At 45.8% G+C, this 20,551-nt stretch overlaps 1 protein-coding gene across 1 annotated transcript in view; it reads left to right on the top strand.

Moving 5' to 3' along the window:
* Nucleotides 1–20,551, top strand: part of plekhh3 (pleckstrin homology, MyTH4 and FERM domain containing H3) — a 129,049-nt gene that overhangs the window by 6,504 nt on the left and 101,994 nt on the right. Inside the window, exon 2 of the mRNA XM_078224295.1 lies at nucleotides 19,690–19,742. Within this exon, the coding sequence (XP_078080421.1) occupies nucleotides 19,690–19,742 (53 nt within the window). The remainder of the gene's footprint in view (nucleotides 1–19,689; nucleotides 19,743–20,551) is intronic.

Here is a 20,551-nt window from a genome sequence, read left to right on the forward strand (position 1 = left end):
GGGGGAGAGGAGGGGGGGAGGGGAGGGGGAGGAGGGGGGGAGGGGAGGGGGGGGACGGGGGGGGGGGGGCGGGGCGAGGGGGAGGAGGGAGGGCGGGGGCGAGGAGGGCGGGGCGAGAGGGGGGGAGTGAGTGGGGGGGGAGTGAGTGGGGGGGGAGGGAGGGCGGGGCGAGGGGGGGGGAGAGGAGGGCGGGCAGTGGGGGGGAGGAGAGTGGGGGGGAGGGAGAGTGGGGGGGAGGGGGAGGAGTGGGGGGGGGAGGAGGAGAGGAGTGGGGGGAGGAGTGGGGGGGGAGGAGGGTTGGGGGGGGAGGAGGGCGGGGGGGCAGGGGGGGCGGGGGCAGGGGGGGCAGGGGAGGAGGGGGGGGTGTGGAGAGGAGTGGAGGAGGGGGGAGTGGGGGGGGAGGGGGGGGGCAGGGGTGGAGAGGGAGGGGGGGGCAGGGGTGGAGAGGGAGGGGGGGGAGGGGAGGAGGGGGGGGAGGGAGGGGGGAGGGAGGGGGGGGAGGGGGGGGGGGGGAGGGGGGAGGAGAGAGGAGGCAGGGAGGGGAGGAGAGGAGGGGAGGGGAGGCGAGGGAGGAGAGAGGGAGGCGGCGGAGGGGAGGGGAGAGGAGAGAGGAGGGGGGGAGGGAAGGGGGTTGAGAGGGGAGGGGGGAGGAGGGGGAGGAGGAGGAGGGGATGTCTCCAGACAAGAAAAGCCAGTGAAAACTCTGTGGGAGTTACTCTGTGGGGAGTTTCACTGTACTGGAGACAATACACATCTTTTTAGCCTGACTTGATGCTCTCTCCACTCACATTGTTTTGTTTCTTAAAGACTTGATTAGTTGTAAGTATTCGCATTCCAACCATTATTCATGTAAATTGAGTTTGTGTCTTTATATGCTCTGTTTGTGAACAGAATTTCCACTCACCTGAAGAAGGGGCTTGCAGCTCCGAAAGCTTGTGTGGCTTTTGCTACCAAATAAACCTGTTGGACTTTAACCTGGTGTTGTTAAACTTCTTACTTAGAAGTTTGTTAACCAAGGTTCAGGATAAGCATATTCCTTTTAGATTGAAGGACAAGCTGGTAGAAGTAGGGAACCCTGGATGACTCGGGATATTGAGGTCCTGGTCAAAAAGAAGGAGGAGGCATATGACATGCATTGACAGCTGGGATCAAGTGATCCCTTGAAGAGTATAGAGGTTGTCGGAGTAGAATTAAGAGAGAAATCAGGAGGGAAAAAAGGGGACATGAGATTGCTTTGGCAGATTAGGCAAAGGAGAATCCAAAGAGCTTCTACAAATACATAAAGGGCAAAAGAGTAACGAGGGAGAGAGTAAGGCCTCTTCAGGATCAACAAGGTCATTTATCTGCAGATCCACAAGAAATGGGTGAGATCCTAATTTGTTTTATTCATTCGTGGGACATGGGTGTTGCTGGCTGGCCAGCATTTATTGCCCATCCCGAGTTGCCCTTCAGAAGGTGGTGATGAGCTGCCTTCTTGAATCGCTGCAGTTCATGTTCATGACCCATAATGCTGTTCAGGAGGGAATTCCAGGATTTTGACCCAGCGACTGTGAAGGAATGGCGATATATTTTCAAGTCAGGATGGTGAGTGGCTTGGAGGGGAACTTGCAGGTGGTGGTATTTCCACGTATCTGCGATGGCCTTGTGGTATTATCGCTCGACTATTAATTCAGAAACCCAGATAATATTCTGGGGACCTGGGTTCGAATCCCGCCACGGCAGAATTTGAATTCAACAAAACAATTTCTGGAATTAAGAATCTACTGATGACCATGAAACCATTGTCAATTGTCTGAAAAACCCACCTGGTTCACTAATGTCCTTTAGGGAAAGAAATCTGCCATCCTTACCTGGTCTGGCCTACATGTGACTCCAGAGTCACAGCGATGTGGTTGACTCTCTGAAATGACCTAGCAAGCCACTCAGTTATATCAATCGCTAAATGAATATTTCTCATTGGTATTTACTGAGAAAGGCATGGATGTTAGTGAACTTGGGGAAATAAATAGTGATGTCTTGAGGAGTGTACATATTACAGAGATTTTGATTTGATTTATTATTGTCACATGTATTAGCATACAGTGAAAAGCATACCATTCATAGAGAAGGCAACATATAGAAACATAGGAGCAGGAGCAGGCCATTTGGCCCTTCGAGGCTACTCCGCCATTCATTCCGATCATAGCTGATCATCCAACTCAATAGACTAATCCTGCTTTTTCCCCATAATCTTTGATCCCATTCGCCCCAAGTGCTATATCCAGCCGCCTCTTGAATAAATTCATTGTTTTGGCATCAACTACTTCCAATGGTAATGAATTCCACAGGCTCACCACTCTTTGGGTGAAGATATGTCTCCTCACCTCCATCCTAAATGGTCTACCCTGAATCCTCAGACTGTTACCCGGGTTCTGGGCTCCCCCCACCATCGGGAACATCCTCCCTGCATCTACCCTGTCTAGTCCTGTTAGAATTTTATAAGTCTCTATGGGATCCCCCCTCATTCGTCTGAACTCCCGCGAAAACAATCCTAACCTAGTCAATCTCTCCTCATACATCAGTCCGGCCATCCCCGGGATCAGCCTGATAAACCTTCGCTGCACTCCCTCGAGAGCAAGAACATCCTTCCTCAGAAAAGGAGACCAAAACTGCACACAATACTCTAGGTGTGGCCTCACCAAGGCCCTGTATAATTGTAACAACACATCCCTGCTCCTGTACTCGAAACCTCTTGCAATGAAGGCCAACATGCCATTTGCCTTCTTTACCGCCTGCTGCATCTGCATGCTTACCTTCAGCGACTGGTGCACAAGGACACCCAGGTCCCGCTGCACACTCCCCTCTCCCAATTTACAGCCAGTCAGGTAGTAATCTGCCTTCTTGTTTTTGCTTCCAAAGTGAATAACCTCACGTTTATCCAAATTATACTGCATCTGCCATTGATTTGCCCACTCACCCAACCCGTCCAGATCATTAAGGATCTCTGCATCCTCGTCACAGTTCACCCTCCCACCCAACTTGGTAACATCTGCAAACTTTGAGATGTTACATTTTGTTCCCTCATCCAAATCATTAACATATATTGTGACTAGCTGGGGTCCCAGCACCGATCCCTGTGGCACCCCACTAGTTACTGCCTGCCAATTTGAAAAGCACCCATTAATTCCTACTCTATGTGCCCTCTCTGCCAATCAGTTTTCTATCCACCTCAATACACTTCCCCCAGTCCATGCGTTTTAATCTTGCACGATAATCTCTCGTGCGGGACTTTGTCAAACGCTTTCGGAAAGTCCAAATAGACCACATTGACTGGTTCCCCCTTATCAACTCTACTACTTACATCTTCAGAGAATTCCAACAGATTTGTCAAGCATGATTTCCCCTTCATAAATCCATGCTGACTCTGTCTGATCCTGCCACTGCTTTCTAAATGCTCCGCTATAAAGTCCTTGATAATGGATTCGAGAATTTTCCCCACTACCGATGTTAAGCTTACTGGTCTATAATTCCCTGTTTTCTCTCTACCTCCCTTTTTGAATATTAGAGTGACATTCGCTACCCTCCAATCTGCAGGGACTGTTCCAGAGTCTATAGAATCCCTGGAAGATGACCACTAATGCATCCACTATTTCTAGAGCCACTTCCTTAAGTACTCTGGGATGTAGATCATCACACCCTGGGGATTTATCCGCCTTCAATCCCAATAATTTTCCCAGTTCCATTTCACTACTAATATTGATCTCGCTCAGTTCTTCCCTCTCACTAAATCTTGCATTCCCAGGGTGGAAGAGTCAATTACTAGTGGGCATAAGGTGCGAGGGGCAAGGTTTAAAAGAGATGTACGAGGCAGATCTTTTACACAGAGAGTGGTAGGTGCCTGGAGCTTGTTGCCGGGGGAGGTAGTGGAAGCGGATACGGTAGTGACTTTTAAGGGGTGTCCTAACAAGTACATGAATGAGATGGGAATAGAGGGATGTGGTCCCCGGAAGGATAGGGGGTTTAGTTAAGTCAGGCAGCATGGTCGGTGCAGGCTTGGAGGGCCGAAGGACCTGTTCCTGTGCTGTAATTTTCTTTGTTCTTTGTTCTCCAACATTTCTGGTATTTGATTTGTGTCCTCTTTTGTGAAGACAGAACCAAAGTATGTATTCAGTTGCTCAGCCATTTCTTTGTCCCCTATTGTACATTCCCCCGTTTCTGCCGGTAGGGGACCTACATTTGTCTTCACCAACCTCTTTCTCTTCACGTATCCATAGAAACTCTTCGTGTCTATCTTTATGTTCCCTGCAAGCTTAATTTCGTATTGTATTTTCTCCTTCTTAATCGATCCCTTGGTCCTTCTTTGCTGAATTCTAAACTGCTCCCAATCCTCAGACCTATTATTTTTCTTGGCCAATCTGTATGCTTCTTCCTTAGATCGGATACTCTCTCTAATTTTCTTTATAATCCATAGATTAGCCCTCTTACCCATTTTGCTTTTGTGCCAGACAGGAATAAACAGTTGCTGCCGCTCCCCCATGCGTTCCTTGAATGTTTGCCATTGCCTATCCACTGTCATCCCTTTAAGTAACTCTCCCCAATCTATCAAGGCCAACTCACGCCTCATATCCCCACAGTTTCCTTTATTAAGATTCAGCACCCCTAGTCTCCGAATCAACGACTTCACTCTCCAGCTTGATAAAAAATTCTATCATGTTATGGTCGCTCATCCCCAAGGGGTCTCGCACAGCTAGATTGGCAATGATTCCCTTCTCATTACACAGTACCCAGTCTAAGATGGCCTGCTCTCTAGTTGGTTCCTCCACATATTGGTCAAGAAAACCATCCTGTAAACACTCCAGGAATTCCTCCTTTACGGTATTGTGGCTAATTTGATTTGCCCAATCTATGTGCGGACTAAAATCACCCATGATCACCAATATTCCCTTATCACATGCATCTCTAGTTTCGTGTTTAATGCCATTCCCAACATCACCACTGCAGTTTGGTGATGTTGGGAATGGCATTAAACATGAGAGAGTGCAGAATGTAGTGTTACAGTCATAGCTAGGGTGTAGAGAAAGATCAACTTAATGCGAGGTAGGTCCATTCAAAAGTCTAACAGCAGCAGAGAAGAAGCTGTTCGAGTCGGTGGCTGAAGTGCAGAGGGTAGCAAATATTGTGCCTTTGTTTAAGAAGGGCTGCAGGGAAAAGCATGGAGACTACAGATTGGTGAGCTTAACATCTGTTGTGGATAAGTTGTTAGAAGGTATTCTGAGAGACAGGATCCACAGGCATTTAGAGAGGCAAGGACTGATTAGGGTCAGTCAGCATGGCTTTGAGAGTGGAAAATCATGTCTCACGAATTTGAGTTTTTTGAAGGGGTAACCAAGAAGGTAGATGAGGGCAGTGCAGTTGACATGGACTTTAGCCAGGCCTTTGACACGGTACCGCATGGTTGCATAAGATTAAATTTCACGGGATCCAGGGTGAGATAACTAAATGGACACAAAATTTGCTTGCTGACAGAAGACAGAGGGTGGTTGTAGAGGGTTGTTTTTCAAACTGAAGGCCTGTGACCAGCGGTGTGCCTCAGGGATCAGTGCTGGGTCCACTGTTATTAATGATTTGGATGAGAATTTAGGAGGCATGGTTAGTAAGTTTGCAGATGACACCAAGATTGGTGACATAATGGACAGTGAAGAAGGTTGTCTAGGATTGCAACGGGATCTTGATCAATTGGGCCAGTGGGCTGATGAATGGCAAATGGAGTTTAATTTAGATAAATGTGAGGTGACGCATTTTGGTGGATCGAATCGAGGCAGGACCTCCTCAGTTAATGATAGGGTATTGAGGAGAGTTATAGAACAGAGAGATCTAGATGTACAGGTTCATAGCTCCTTGAAAGTGGAGTCACGGGTGGACAGAGAGGTGAAGAAGGCATTCGGCATGCTTGGTTTCATTGGTCAAAATATTGAACACAGAAGTTGGGACGTCTTTTTGAAGTTGTACAAGACGTTGGTCAGGCCACACTTGGAATACTGTGTACAGTTCTGGTCATCCTATTATAGAAAGGATATTATTAAACTAGAAAGAGTGCAGAAACGATTTACTAGGATGCTACTGGGACTTGATGGTTTGAGTTAGAAGGAGAGGCTGGATAGACTGGAACTTTTTTCCCTGGAATGTAGGAGGCTTAGGGGTGATCTTATAGAGGTCTATAAAATAATGAGGGACATAAATCAGCTAGATCGTCAACATCTTTTCCCAAAGATAGCGGCGTCTAAAACTAGATGGCATAGGGTTAAGGTGAGAGGGGAAAGATACTAGATGGCATAGGGTTAAGGTGAGAGGGGAGGGATACTAGATGGCATAGGGTTAAGGTGAGAGGGGAGAGATACAAAAGAGTTCAGAGGGGCAATTCTTTCACTCAGAGGGTGGTGAGTGTCTGGAATGAGCTGCTAGAGGCAGTTGTAGAGGCAGGTACAATTTTGTCTTTTATAAAGCATTTAGACAGTTACATGGGTAAGATGGGTATAGAGGTTTATGGGCCAAATGTGGGCAATTGGGACTAGCTTAGTTGTAAAAACTGGGCGGCATGGACAAGTTGGGCCGAAGGGCCTCTTTCAATGCTGTAAACCTCTATTTTGCTTGACGGAGTCAATAGGAGTCAGTGGAGACAGGAGTGATGAGGAATGAGATTAGCTGTGAGTTGAGACACAGGCAGTTGAATCTTGGACGGCTCCAAGTTTAGAATGTGCGGGACGAGTCAGCAGTGCATTGGATTAGACCAGTATAGCGATAACAAAGACATGAATGAGGATTTCAACAACAAACGAGCTACGGCAGGGACAATATAATGGAGATGGAAATAGGTGGTTTTCGCAATGGCGCAGATATGAGTTTGAAAGCTCAAATTGGGATTGAGTGTGACATCACAGGTGTAAATAACTGATTTATCTCAGCCTGTTGTCAAGAAGAAGGATGGAGCTGGTAGCCAGGGAAAGGAGTTTGGAGCATATGCTAAAACAAAGGCTTCAGATGGTAAGATGCTTCCACAAGTAACAGGAAACATAAGAACAAGGAGCAGGAGTAGGCCATCTGGCCCCTCGAGCCTGCTCTGCCATTCAATAAGATCATGGCTGATCTTTTTGTGGATTCAGCTCCACTTACCCGCCCACTCACCATAATCCTTAATTCCTTTACTATTCAAAAATTTATTCTTGCCTTAGAAACATTCAATGAGGTAGCCTCAACTGCTTCACTGGGCAGGGAATTCCACAGATTCACAACCCTTTGTGTGAAGAAGTTCCTCCTCAACTCAGTCCGAAATTTGCTTCTCCTTATTTTGACGCTATGCCCCCTAGTTCTAGTTTCACCCGCCAGTGGAAACAACTTCCCTGCTTCTATCTTATCTATTCCCTTCATAATCTTATATGTTTCTATAAGATCTCCCCTCATTCTTCTGAATTCCAATGAGTATAGCCCCAGTCTACTCAGTCTCTCCTCATAAGCCAACCCTCTCAACTCCGGAATCAACCTAATGAATCTCCTTTGCACCCCCTCCAGTGCCAGTATGTCCTTTCTCAAGTAAGGAGACCAAAACTGTTCACAGTACTCCAGGTCTGGCCTCACCAGCACCTTATACAGTTGCAACATAACCTCGCTGTTTTTAAACTCCATCCCTCTAGCAATGAAGGACAAAATTCCATTTGCCTTCTTAATTACCTGCTGCACCTGCAAACCAACTCCTTGAGATTCCTGCACAAGGACACCCAGGTCCCTCTGCACAGCAGCATGCTGCAATTTTTTACCATTTAAATAATAGTCCAAACTGAAGGTAAGGGAGTCCAAGGCTGAAGATAAGGGAGTGTGTTTCTGCATTTGATTTTTTAATTTATTTTTCAGTTAACTTTGTGTTAAAAATCAGAGGGTTTTTTTTTCCAAAACAGGAAGTAGGCCCAGGAGAAGCCTGGGAAGGTTTTTAGAGGGTTTAAAAGCAGGCTGGGAGCGGGCAGTGTAGTGAGTGGGGAGTAGAGTGTGAACTGTAAGGGCTTTGGCTCACAGGGCTTCGGCGAGGACAGGCAGAGGCAGGGTAAGGTTTCACTTTTAAATTACACCAACTTATACAAGGTAAATTGGGATGGAGGGATATGTAATGTGCTGTTTCTGCATGATGTGGGAGCAAGTGGACCCCAAGGTAGACCCCAGGGACCATGTCTGCAGTAAGTGCTGGTTGTTGGAGGATCTCCAGCTCAAGGTAGATGAACTGGACTCTGAGCTACAGACACTGAGGCTTATCAGGGAAGGGGAGAGCTATCTGGATAATGTGTATAAAGAGAAAGTCACGCCCCTTAGACTGACTAACTTAGCTGGGGGTCAGGGACAACAGGGAGTGGCTGCGGGTGAGGCGGGCAGTGGGGGGAAGAAAGGAAGTAGTTTGCGGGAGGTAAAGTCCCAAGAACCTCAGCCCTTAAATCTGTGCAACAGATTTGAGGCTCTTGCCACCAGTGTAGATGGGAAAAACGACTGCGCGAAGGACGAGCAAACTGTCGGCAGTACCAGGGTGCAGGGTGCTGCTGCAACGGAGAAATCAAAGAGAAATGTAGTAGTAATTGGGGATAGTGTAGTTAAGGGCATAGACACTGTTCTCTGTGACCAGGAGAAGCAATACTGTAGATTGTGTTGCCTGCCTGGTGCTCGGGTCCAGGATGTATCATCTGGGCTGCAGAGGAATTTGGAGTGGGAGGGTGAAAATCCAGTTGTCGTGGTCCATGTAGGTGCCAATGACATAGACAAAACAGGAACTAAGGATCTGCAGAGGGAGTACGAAGAGCTAGGGAACAAATTAAAAAGCAGAACCAACAAGGTGGTAATCTCTGGATTACTACCTGAGCCATGCGCAAATTGGCACAGGGTTAATAGGATTAAGGAGACGAATGCGTGGCTCAAGGATTGGTGTGGGAGGAATGGGTTCGAATTCATGGGGCATTGGCACCAGTATTTGGGCAGATGGGACCTGTATAGATGGGATGGTCTCCGTTTGAACCGTGCTGGGACCAGAGTCCTAGCGAATCGTATCACTAGGGCTGTAGATAGGGCTTTAAACTAATTTATGGGGGGGAGGGTGCAGAGGTAAGAGGAATTACGAAATCAATGGTAGAGGAGAGGGAGCGAGTGCAAGTGAATGAGGGCATTCAAGTAGTTAAAGGAGTAGAGGGCGAGGGAGAGGTTGATAGCGTTTCATCAGATCGGGTCCAGATAAAAGCTGGAATAAAGACACTTTGCCTGAATGCACGAAGCATTCGGAACAAAGTTAATGAGTTGATGGTGCAAATCAGCACTAATGGGTATGATCTAGTGGCCATTACAGAAACGTGGCTGCAGGGAGACCAGGACTGGGAGATGAATATCCAGGGGTATCAGGCATTTAGGAAGAATAGACAGGAAGGAAAAGGTGATGGGGTAGCTCTGTTAATAAAAGATAATATCAGGGTAGTAGTGAGGGATGACATAGGCTCTAAGGGACAAAACGTGGAATCGTTATGGGCAGAGATAAGGAATAGTAGGGGGAGAAAGACACTAGTAGGCGTGGTCTATAGGCCCCCAAATAATAATGTTGAGGTGGGGAGGGCTATAAACAAGCAAATAATGGATGCGTGCAAAAACGGAACGGCAATAATTATGGGGGACTTCAACCTGCATATTGATTGGCTGACTCAAGTTGGAAGGGGTGGGATGGCAGAAGAGTTCTTAGAATGTTGTCGGGATAGTTACCTTGAACAGTATGTTACAGAACGAGGGAACGAGTTATCTTAGATCTGGTAATGTGAAACAAGGTAGGTAGAATTAAGGATGTTCTTGTGAAGGACCCTCTTGGGTCAAGTGATCACAATATGGTCGAATTTCTGATACAAATGGAAGAGGAGAAAGTAGGGTCCCATACCAGTGTCATCTGTTTGAACAGAGGGAAGTACGATAGGATGAGGGCTGAATTGGCTAAGGTGGACTGGGAGAGCAGACTGGTAGGTAGGACAGCTGAGGAACAGTGGAGGATTTTTAAGGAGATCCTTTTCAGTACTCAGCAACAATATATTCCGGTGATAAAGAAGGGCTGTAAGAAAAGGGATAACTAGCCATGAATAACGAAGGAAATTAAGGAGAGTATTAAATTAAAGACCGATGCGTACAGAGTGGCCAAAAATAGTGGAGAATCGGAAGATTGGGAAAACTTTAAGAAACAATAAAGAACGACTAAGAAAGCGATAAAGAAAGGAAAGATAGGTTATGAAGCTAGGCTAGCTCTAAATATAAAAAATGATAGTACAAGCTTTTACAAATATATAAACAGGAATAGAGTGGCAAGAGTGAATGTTGGACCCTTGGAGGATGAGAGGGGGGATTTAATAGTGGGAAATGAGGAAATGGCTGAAACTTTAAATAAGTTTTTTGTGTCGGTCTTCACGGTGGAAGACACAAATAGTTTACCGAATATTAATGATAGAGGGTTGGTAGGAGGAGAGGTACTCAATACAATTAATGTTACCAGGGAGGCAGTGCTTGGTAGACTAACGGGACTGAAGGTGGACAAGTCCCTGGACCCGGATGGAATGCATCCCAGGGTACTGAAAGAAATGTCAGAGGTAATAGCGGATGCGTTAGTGGTTATTTATCAAAATTCGTTGGATTCTGGGGTAGTGCCGGCGGATTGGAAAACGGCTAATGTTACGCCGCTGTTTAAAAAAGGAAATAGACAAAAGGCGGGTAACTACAGGCCGGTTAGCTTAACGTCTGTAGTTGGGAAAATGCTGGAATCCATCATTAAAGAAGAAATAGCAGGCCATCTGGATAAGAATGGTTCGATTAAGCAGACGCAGCATGGATTCATGAAGGGAAAGTCGTGCTTGATGAACTTGTTGGATTTTTATGAAGATGTCACTAGTGCGGTTGACAGAGTGGAACCGGTGGATGCGGTGTTTTTGGATTTCCAGAAGGCGTTTGATAAGGTGCCTCACAAAGGTTTGCTGAAGAAGATTGGGTCACACGGAGTTGGGGTAGGGTGTTAGCGTGGATTGGGGATTGGCTATCCGGCAGAGAGTCGGAATAAATGGGCGCTTTTCTGGTTGGCGGATGGTAACTAGTGGCGTACCGCAAGGATCGGTACTGGGGCCTCAACTATTTACCATTTATATAGACGATCTGGAGGAGGGGACTGAGTGTAGGGTAACAAAGTTTGCAGACGACACAAAGATAAGAGGAAAAGTGAATCGTGTGGAGGGCGTAGAAGGTCTGCAGAGAGATTTGGACAGGCTGAGTGAGTGGGCTAGGATCTGGCAGATGGAGTATAACGTTAACAAATGCGAGGTTATTCACTTTGGAGGAAATAATAGCAAATTGGATTATTATCTAAATGGAAAGAAATTACAACATGCTACTGTGCAAAGGGATCTGGAGGTCCTTGTGCATGAGACGCAAAAACCCAGTCTGCAGGTGCAACAGGTGATCAAGAAGGCAAATGGGATGTTGGCCTATATCGCAAGGGGGATAGAATATAAAAGCAGAGATGTCTTGCTGCATCGGTACAGGGCATTGGTGAGGCCGCAGCTGGAATACTGTGTGCAGTATTGGTCCCCTTATTTGCGGAAGGATATATTGGCCTTGGAGGGAGTGCAGAGAAGGTCCACCAGGTTGATACCAGAGATGAGGGGTGTTGATTATGAGGAGGGACTGAGCAGATTGGGTTTGTACTTGTTGAAATTTAGAAGGCTGAGGGGGGATCTTATAGAGACCTATAAGATAATGAAGGGGCTGGATAGGGTAGAGGTGGAGAGATTCTTTCCACTTAGAAAGACAACTAGAACTAGAGGGCACAGCCTCAAAATAAAGGGGGGTCGGTTTAGGACAGAGTTGAGGAGGAACTTCTTCTCTCAGAGGGTGGTGAATCTCTGGAATTCTCTGCCCACTGAAGTGGTGGAGGCTACTTCGTTGAATATGTTTAAATCACGGATGGATGGATTCCTGATCGGTAAGGGAATTAGGGGTTATGGGGATCAGACGGGTAAGTGGAACTGATCCACTTCAGGTCAGCCATGATCTTATTGAATGGCGGGGCAGGCTCAAGGGGCTAGATGGCCTACTCCTGCTCCTATTTCTTATGTTCTTATGTTCTAAACAGCCTTGGACTATTGTTGGTTGAAACAGTGTTGGTTGACAAACTGTAACTAGAGGCTGCCACAGAGATCAGTACAGAAGCTTATTTACAACTTACGTTGGATGAAGAAACTGAGTATATTGTATCAAATTTTCTGATGATCTGAAGAAAGGTAGGAAAGCAAGTCATGAGGACTTAACGACATGAATTTTCACTTGGACTGAGAGCCTCTTCATTGTAGCAAAAATGGCAGAAGTGCCAAGCAATGGGAAGTTTCACTCTTGAACAGGGCACCTGCCATTTTCACAGGAGTGCGACTGGGTCTGAGTTGGGATTTGCCCATGCGCAAGTCATGGAGGCACCTGCCCATAAAAATCAGCAGCACCGTTGCTTAAGTTGGATTTTGGTCTCGCAGATGTCTGAAACATGTGCAGAGTGGACCTGGTAGAAATTGGCCTGAATGTTGTGTATTTCTTTGGATAGTCAAGGTATCCCTTTGGAGAGCTCCACTTACTCCTGTAGAATTAGCTTTAAACGTGTTAGTTGCCCCAGAATTGACAAAAACTCAATTCAAACTGAACTGCTTTAACCCAAGGATATAGGAGAGTGGATCTGCTGGATTCGCAGGGCAGTTTTTTTTCTTCTGACTGACTTGTGCACCCAGGCGCAAGGAAGAACTTAGTGCTTGAGAAGAGTGCATTGAACTTGTTGTGGAAAGGAAGATACAAGAAGGTGCCAATAAGACATGAAATAAATCAAAACTGTATGCATCACGCTGTTTATTTTTGCTATTCTAAAATGGAATTTTGCAGAATGAAATGGTGGCTGCTGCAGGTCAGATGATTCACAGGATTGTCTAGGAAGTCTCCAATAGGAGTTATAAGAATACAAGTGCCCTTCTCATCCTCGTGGAATCTCCTACCCCATTTTAAGAACATTATAGTCACAAAACCAGAGGACTCGCAGAGACCACAACATTCTTGCAGAGCTGTTAGCTCATAGACTGTCCAGACCTATTTCGAAAGAGGACCATTAAGGGGGAAATGAATATGACTTGCATCTTTACAAGCTCACCCCTCTAGTAGAGTCACAGGATATGCCCAGACAATGACTCCCTGAAACAGCATCCTTAACATTGAAGGTGATTTTTCAGAGGTTAATGACTGGAATATTGCAAGCTATAAACAAAATCAGACCCAAACACCAGGTGAATACTCCTTCTGAAATAATTATGGAGGAAAGAGGTCATATGACTCAAGTGACCAATTTGAAGGCCTGAACTTCTGTGGAGTGGCAATCAGAAAGCTTCTACTTTCTTCCCTGAATTTTTTTGATTTGATCTTACCCCATCTTTCAACTCAGGCCAGGCAAGGACTAGGCAGTGTTGCGGGTCCCCAGGACCTGACGTCGAGGGAAACTCAGTCGTGTATGTGGAGGGGTAGCCAGATGGGCTGGGGGTGGAGTGCCAATGTGGGGGGAGAGGGAAGAGTCCCAATTGTTGGGGGGGTCTGTGAGAAGAGTTCCAATTGTCTTTTGATTTGATTGGACTTATTATTATTGTCACATGTATTAGTATACAGTGAAAAGTATTGTTTCTTGCGCGCTATACAGACAAAGCATACCATTCATAGAGAAGGAAAGGAGAGGGTGCCGAATGTAGTATAACAGTCATAACTAGGGTGTAGAGTAAAATCAATATTATTTTTTGCACGCTATACAGACAAAGCATACGATACATAGAGAAGGAAAGGATAAAGTCCAGAATGTACTCCAGTCTTAGCTCAGGAGTAGAGAGATCAATTTAGTATGAGGTAGGTCCATTCAAAAGTCTGGTGGCAGCAGGGAAGAAGCTGTTCTTGAGTCAGTTGGTACATGTCCTCAGACAATTGTAACTTTTTCCCGATGGAAGAATCTGGAAGAGAGTATGTCCAGGGTGCGTGGGGGTCCTTGCTTACGTGGCTGCTTTTCCAAAGCAGCGGAAAGTATAGACAGTCAATGGATGGGAGGCTGGTTTGAGTAATGGACTGGGCTTCGTTCACGACCCTTTGTAGTTTTTTGCAGTCTTGGACAGAACCATACCAAGCTGTGATACAATCAGAAAGAATGCTTTCTGTGGTGCATCTGTAAAAATTGGTGAGAGTCGTAGCGGACATGCCAAATTTCCTTAGCCTCCTGAGAAAGTAGAAGCGTTGGTGAGTTTTCTTAACTATAGCATCAGCATGGAGGGACTAGGACAGGTTGTTGGTGATCTGGACACCTAGAAACTTGAAACTCTCGACCATTTCCACTTTGAACCTATTGATGTAGACAGGGGCATGTTCTCCACTACGCTTCCTGAAGTCGATGACTATCTCCTTCGTTTTATTGACTTTGAAGGAGAGATTATTGTTGTCAGTGGGTCTGGTATTGTCGGGGGGCTAGTTGGGGTTGTGGGAAGAGCCTCGATAAGGGTGAGGGGGAAGAGGAGTCCTAATTCGTGGTGGCATGGAAAGAGTCCCCATTAGTTGGGGAATCTTTCGGGGTATCCTTTGTCGGGGGGGAGGGCGGGGTGCGGTCCCTGGAATGGTAGACTTCAAGGGGTGTGCATTCTGTATGGTGGGGGAGTGCCATGCAATGGGGAGTGAGAGGAGTCCCTTGGGGAGTCGGTGTGGGTCTGTACAATAGTTACTCAGAAGTTGGAAGTAGTCTTAATCCTAAATTTTCGGGGTAACTATTAATGTAACACAGTCACAACTATCCCAAGTTTGTGATTTAAATTGCATTTTTGGATGATTCCCAGTGTAGGGAAATTGCCCAGAGGAAGTTTGTACTTCCAGTAATTGGGGTGGGGCAGTGACGGGTGGGACCAGTGCACCTTTGGGGTCAGCAAATCTCCCAGAGTAAGCCTGAGGTACAATTCATTATACAGTATTTACAATTGCTGAATTGATTATCATTAGACATCAAACTGAATGCTCAACTTGGTAATCATTGTCTACATGTCATAGCTACTTCAAATTTCAATTGCTTGTTTATATTCCTTTTCCATCTTTTAAACATAATCATAATAAAAACTTGATATGTAGTAACAAGAACAAAAGGTATAACAACAACATGTGAGAGGATGCGGATCCAAGGGTAAATTTCTACATTAGTGTCCCAATTCCAAATGTCATCCTACCAGGTTGTTTCTTTAATTTTCCATATCTCTTCACCAATCTTTGCTGTTTCCTGTTCTACTTGGACATGGATTTTGCGTATCTTTTCTACTTCTCCAGTTTCCTCAATTGTTTGGGCAATAACTTTATCTCAGTTAGATAATTCTCCTTGGAGGAGAATTGAGGGACTATTAATAGTGACTTTCGACCTCTTATCTATTAGTTCCATTGTGTCTATAAGAACATAACATAAGAAATAGGAGCAGGAGTAGGCCATCTAGCCCCTCGAGCCTGCCCCGCCATTCAATAAGATCATGGCTGATCTGAAGTGAATCAGTTCTACTTACCCGCCTGCTCCCCATAACCCTTAATACCGGCAGCTACTTCTGGCAAGAAACAAAATGATGGCTTGTCGACTGGACAAGCTTCCATAATGGTGTGAAGTCAGTCTAGTGGCGGCACAACAGGTACCATTACCCATATATCCAACTCTAATTAGGCCTTGTTCCTCCTCACTTACTTCTGAGGATCATTTACGGATATTACGTTGTTTTTCAATCTGCAAATCGCTTTTGGTTCCGGATAGATAGGATAAGGACACACGATTACTCAGTTGGTCTGCTTACATTTTGTGAGGGCAGTTTTAACCAGTGAACCCTTATGACATAGGGTTGATGTTCTCCTGTAGTTTGAACATTCCCCCTTTAATAACCCCAATATTATCTACCCAGAATACCTTCATTCCTGGGGCATTGGGTAATATTATTGCTATCCCTTGTACCATGCCCAGAACATTCCCAGTGTTCCCTTTATGCTTCGTGAAACCAGATTTTAGTTAGGTTTCTAATATCACACATTGTTATATTGGATTCACATATATCACACCGCTCCGGCATTCCGTTTTTGCCAGTGTTTATCGAAAAGTTATGGCACAGATGGGTCTGGTTCCATGACTGAATTCACGCCATGTTCCCCAACCCACCTGCGGGAGTATGTACCAGGTCCCATGTGTGTTGCAAAGGGCTGATATTAACCAGGCACACAAAGCACATGAATATGTTAGAGTATGTTTACCCCCACCCCTGCCGTGTTTCAGCGCTCAATGATGTGAGCTTTAGGCAAGATCAGTGGCAAATAGAATTAAACCCTGAAAAATGTGAGGTGATGCATTTTGGGAGGACTAACAAGGCAAGAGAATTTACAATGACCGCTACGCTGTTAGGAAGTACAGAGGACCAGAGGGACAAACATTGGGGTGCCAGTCCAAAGATCCCTGAAGGCAGTAGGATGGTTAAGAAGGCAAATGGGATACTTGCCTTTATTAGCCGAAGCATAGATATAAGAGCAGGAAGGTTACTATGGAACTGTATAACATGATCATTAGGCCACAACTAGTGCACTGTGTGCAGTTCTGGTCGCCACACTATAGGAAGGATGTGATTGCACTAGAGAGGGTGCAGAGGAGATTCACCAGGATGCTGCCTGGAGCGTTTCAGCTATAACGAGAGGCAGGTTAGGCTGGGGTTGTTTTCCGTGGAGCAGAGAAGGCTGAAGGGGGTCCTGATTTAGGTGTACAAAATTATGAGGGACATAGATAGGGTAGATAAGAATAAATCTTTCCCCTTAGTAGAGGGGTCAATAACCAGGGGACATAGATTTAAGTTAAAGGGCAGGTGATTTAGAGGGGAATTTGAGGAAAAACATTTTCACCCGAAGGGTGGTGGGAATCTGGAACTCACTGCCTGAAAGGCTGGTAGAGGCGGGAACTGTCGCAACATTTAAGAAGTATTTAGATGACCATTTGAAACACCACAGCATACAAGGCTATAGACCAAGTGCTGGGAAATAGGATTAGATTAGATAGGTGTTTGATGGTTGGTGCAGACACAGTGGGCCAAAGGGCCACTTTCTGTCCTATAAAACTCTGTGACTCGTATTGAAGGGTGGAGTAGGCTCAAGGGACCAATTGAGCGATTCCTGCTCCTGTTTTTTAATGTTTCTAATTGGCCCTACTCTTAGTTATCATTTTGCAAAATGTCTTTGGATTTTCCTTAATTTTACTTGTCATCAGAACATAGAACATTACAGCTCAGTACAGGCCCTTCGGCCCTCGATGTTGCGCGAACCTGTGAAACCAATCTAAAGCCCATCTAACCTACACTATTCCAATATCATCCATATGTTTATCCAATGACCATTTAAATGCCCTTAATGTTGGCAAGTCCACTACTGCTACAGGCAGGGCATTCCACGCCCTTACTACTCTCTGAGTGAAGAACCTACCTCTGACATCTGTCCTATATCTATCACCCCTCAATTTAAAGCTATGTCCCCTCGTGCTAACTATCACCATCCGAGGAAAAAGGCTCTCACTATCCACCCTATCTAATCCACTGATCATCTTGAATGACTCTATTAAATCACCTCTTAACCTTCTCTCTAACGAAAACAACCTCAAGTCCCTCAGCCTTTCCTCATAAGACATAAGAACATAAGAAATAGGAGCAGGAGTAGGCCATCTAGCCCCTCGAGCCTGCCTTGTCATTCAATAAGATCATGGCTGATCTGAAGTGGATCAGTTCCACTTACCCGCCTGATCCCTATAACCCCTAATTCCCTTACCGATCAGGAATCCATCTATCCGTGATTTAAACATATTCAACGAGGTAGCCTCCACCACTTCAGTGGGCAGAGAATTCCAGAGATTCACCACCCTCTGAGAGAAGAAGTTCCTCCTCAACTCTGTCCTAAACCGACCCCCCCTTTATTTTGAGGCTGTGCCCTCCAGTTCTAGTTGTCTTTCTAAGTGGAAAGAATCTCTCCACCTCTACCCTATCCAGCCCCTTCATTATCTTATAGGTCTCTATAAGATCCCCCCTCAGCCTTCTAAATTCCAACGAGTACAAACCCTATCTGCTCAGTCTCTCCTCATAATCAACACCCCTCATCTCTGGTATCAACCTGGTGGACTTTCTCTGCACTCCCTCCAAGGCCAATATATCCTTCCGCAAATAAGGGGACCAGTACTGCACACAGTATTCCAGCTGCGGCCTCACCAATGCCCTGTACCGATGCAGCAAGACATCTCTGCTTTTATATTCTATCCCCCTTGCGATATAGGCCAACATCCCATTTGCCTTCTTGATCACCTGTTGCACCTGCAGACTGGGTTTTTGCATCTCATGCACAAGGACCCCCAGGTCCCTCTGCACAGCAGCATGTTGTAATTTCTTTCCATTTAGATAATCACCCAATTTGCTATTATTTCTTCCAAAGTGAATAACCTCGCATTTGTCAACGTTATACTCCATCTGCCAGATCCTCGCCCACTCACTCAGCCTGTCCAAATCTCTCTGCAGACCTTCTACGCCCTCCACACGACTCACTTTTCCACTTATCTTTGTGTCGTCTGCAAACTTTGTTACCCTACACTCTGTCCCCTCCTCCAGATCGTCTATATAAATGGTAAATAGTTGAGGCCCCAGTACCGATCCCTGCGGCACGCCACTAGTTACCATCTGCCAACCAGAAAAGCACCCATTTATTCTGACTCTCTGCTTCCTGTCGGATAGCCAATCCCCAATCCACGCTAACACCCTACCCCCAACTCCGTGTGACCCAATCTTCTTCAGCAACCTTTTGTGAGGCACCTTATCAAAGACCTTCGCACCATACCAGGCAACATCCTGGTAAATCTCCTCTGCACCCTTTCCAATGCTTCCACATCCTTCCTATAATGCAGTGACCAGAACTGTACGCAATACTCCAAGTGCGGCCGCACCAGAGTTTTGTACAGCTGCAACATGACCTCCTGGCTCCGAAACTCAATCCCTCTACCAATAAAAGCTAACACTTCGTACGCCTTCTTAACAACCCTATCAACCTGGGTGCCAACTTTCAGGGATCTATACACGTGGACACCCAGATCCCTCTGTTCATCCACACTACCAAGTATCTTACCATTAGCCCAGTACTCTGTAATCCTGTTACTCCTTCCAAAGTAAATCACCTCACACTTTTCCGCATTGAACTCCATTTGCCACCTCTCAGCCCAGCTCTGCAGCTTATCTATGTCCCTCTGTAACCTGCAACAACCTTCCACACTGTCCACAACTCCACCAACTTTAGTGTCATCCGCAAATTTACTAACCCATCCTTCTACGCCCTCATCCAGGTCATTTATAAAAATGACAAACAGCATTGTTTGTTCATGTTTGCTCTTTGCTTTCCTAATTTCTTTTCCATCTCACCACTGTATTTGTCGTTTTCCTGCAGACAATGATCTCAATTCTTGATACTAGGTCTTGTATCCCATGATCACTAGCTCCATTCCGGAATAATCTCTGCTCCTATGTTGTGAGATGGAGCATAAAGTTAAATGTTGTTCTTTTTAATGATACTAAGTATTTTCTTTTTCTGATACAGGCATCTTCAGATCTGAGTCTGACTCAGTTATTGGTTCCTGACACTTCAGGCAGGTAATACAAATCTCCTAATCATTAAATTTTACAGGATGTGGCCATTGCATTGGGTGTTGCTGCAGCAAAGAACAGTACAGCACAGGAACAGGCCCTTTGGCCCATCAGGTCTGTGCCGACACAGGGTGCCTCGCTAATATTTTCTTCCCTCTACGTGGCCGATATCCCTCTATCCCCTGCCTATTCATATATCTATCCAGATGCCTCTTGAACGTTGTTATAGAATCTGCTTCCACCAACTCCCCCAGCAGCACGTTCCAGGCGTTCACCACCCTCTGTGTGAAAACTTGCCCCTTACATCTCTTTTAAACTTTTCCTCTCTCACTTTCAACCTAAGCCCCCGAGTGATTGACCCCTCGACTCTGACTATCCACTCTATCCAAGTCTGTCATTATCTTGTCAACCTCTATCAGGTCCCCCCTGATCCTCTGACGCTCCAATGAAAACAATCCATGTTTCTTCAACCTTTCTTCATAGTCCATATTCTCCAAACCAGGCAACATCCTGGTAAATCTCTTCTGCACCCTTTCCAATGCATCAACATCCTTCCAATAGTGCGGTGACCAGAATTGTACACAATACGCCAAATGGGGCCTAACCAAAGTCTTATACAGCTGCAACATGATTTTCCAATTCCTATATTTCACACCCCGACTGATGAAGGCCAGCATGCCATACGCCTCCTTGTCCACCTGAGTTGCCACCTTCAGGGAACTGTGAATCTGCACGCCTAGATCCCTCTGTATGCTAATATTTCTAAGGGCTCTACCATTTACTGTATACTTCCCTTCTGCAGTAGACCTTCCAAA

Source organism: Mustelus asterias, chromosome 11 (assembly GCF_964213995.1).
Source record: "Mustelus asterias chromosome 11, sMusAst1.hap1.1, whole genome shotgun sequence".
Lineage (NCBI taxonomy): Eukaryota > Metazoa > Chordata > Chondrichthyes > Carcharhiniformes > Triakidae > Mustelus > Mustelus asterias.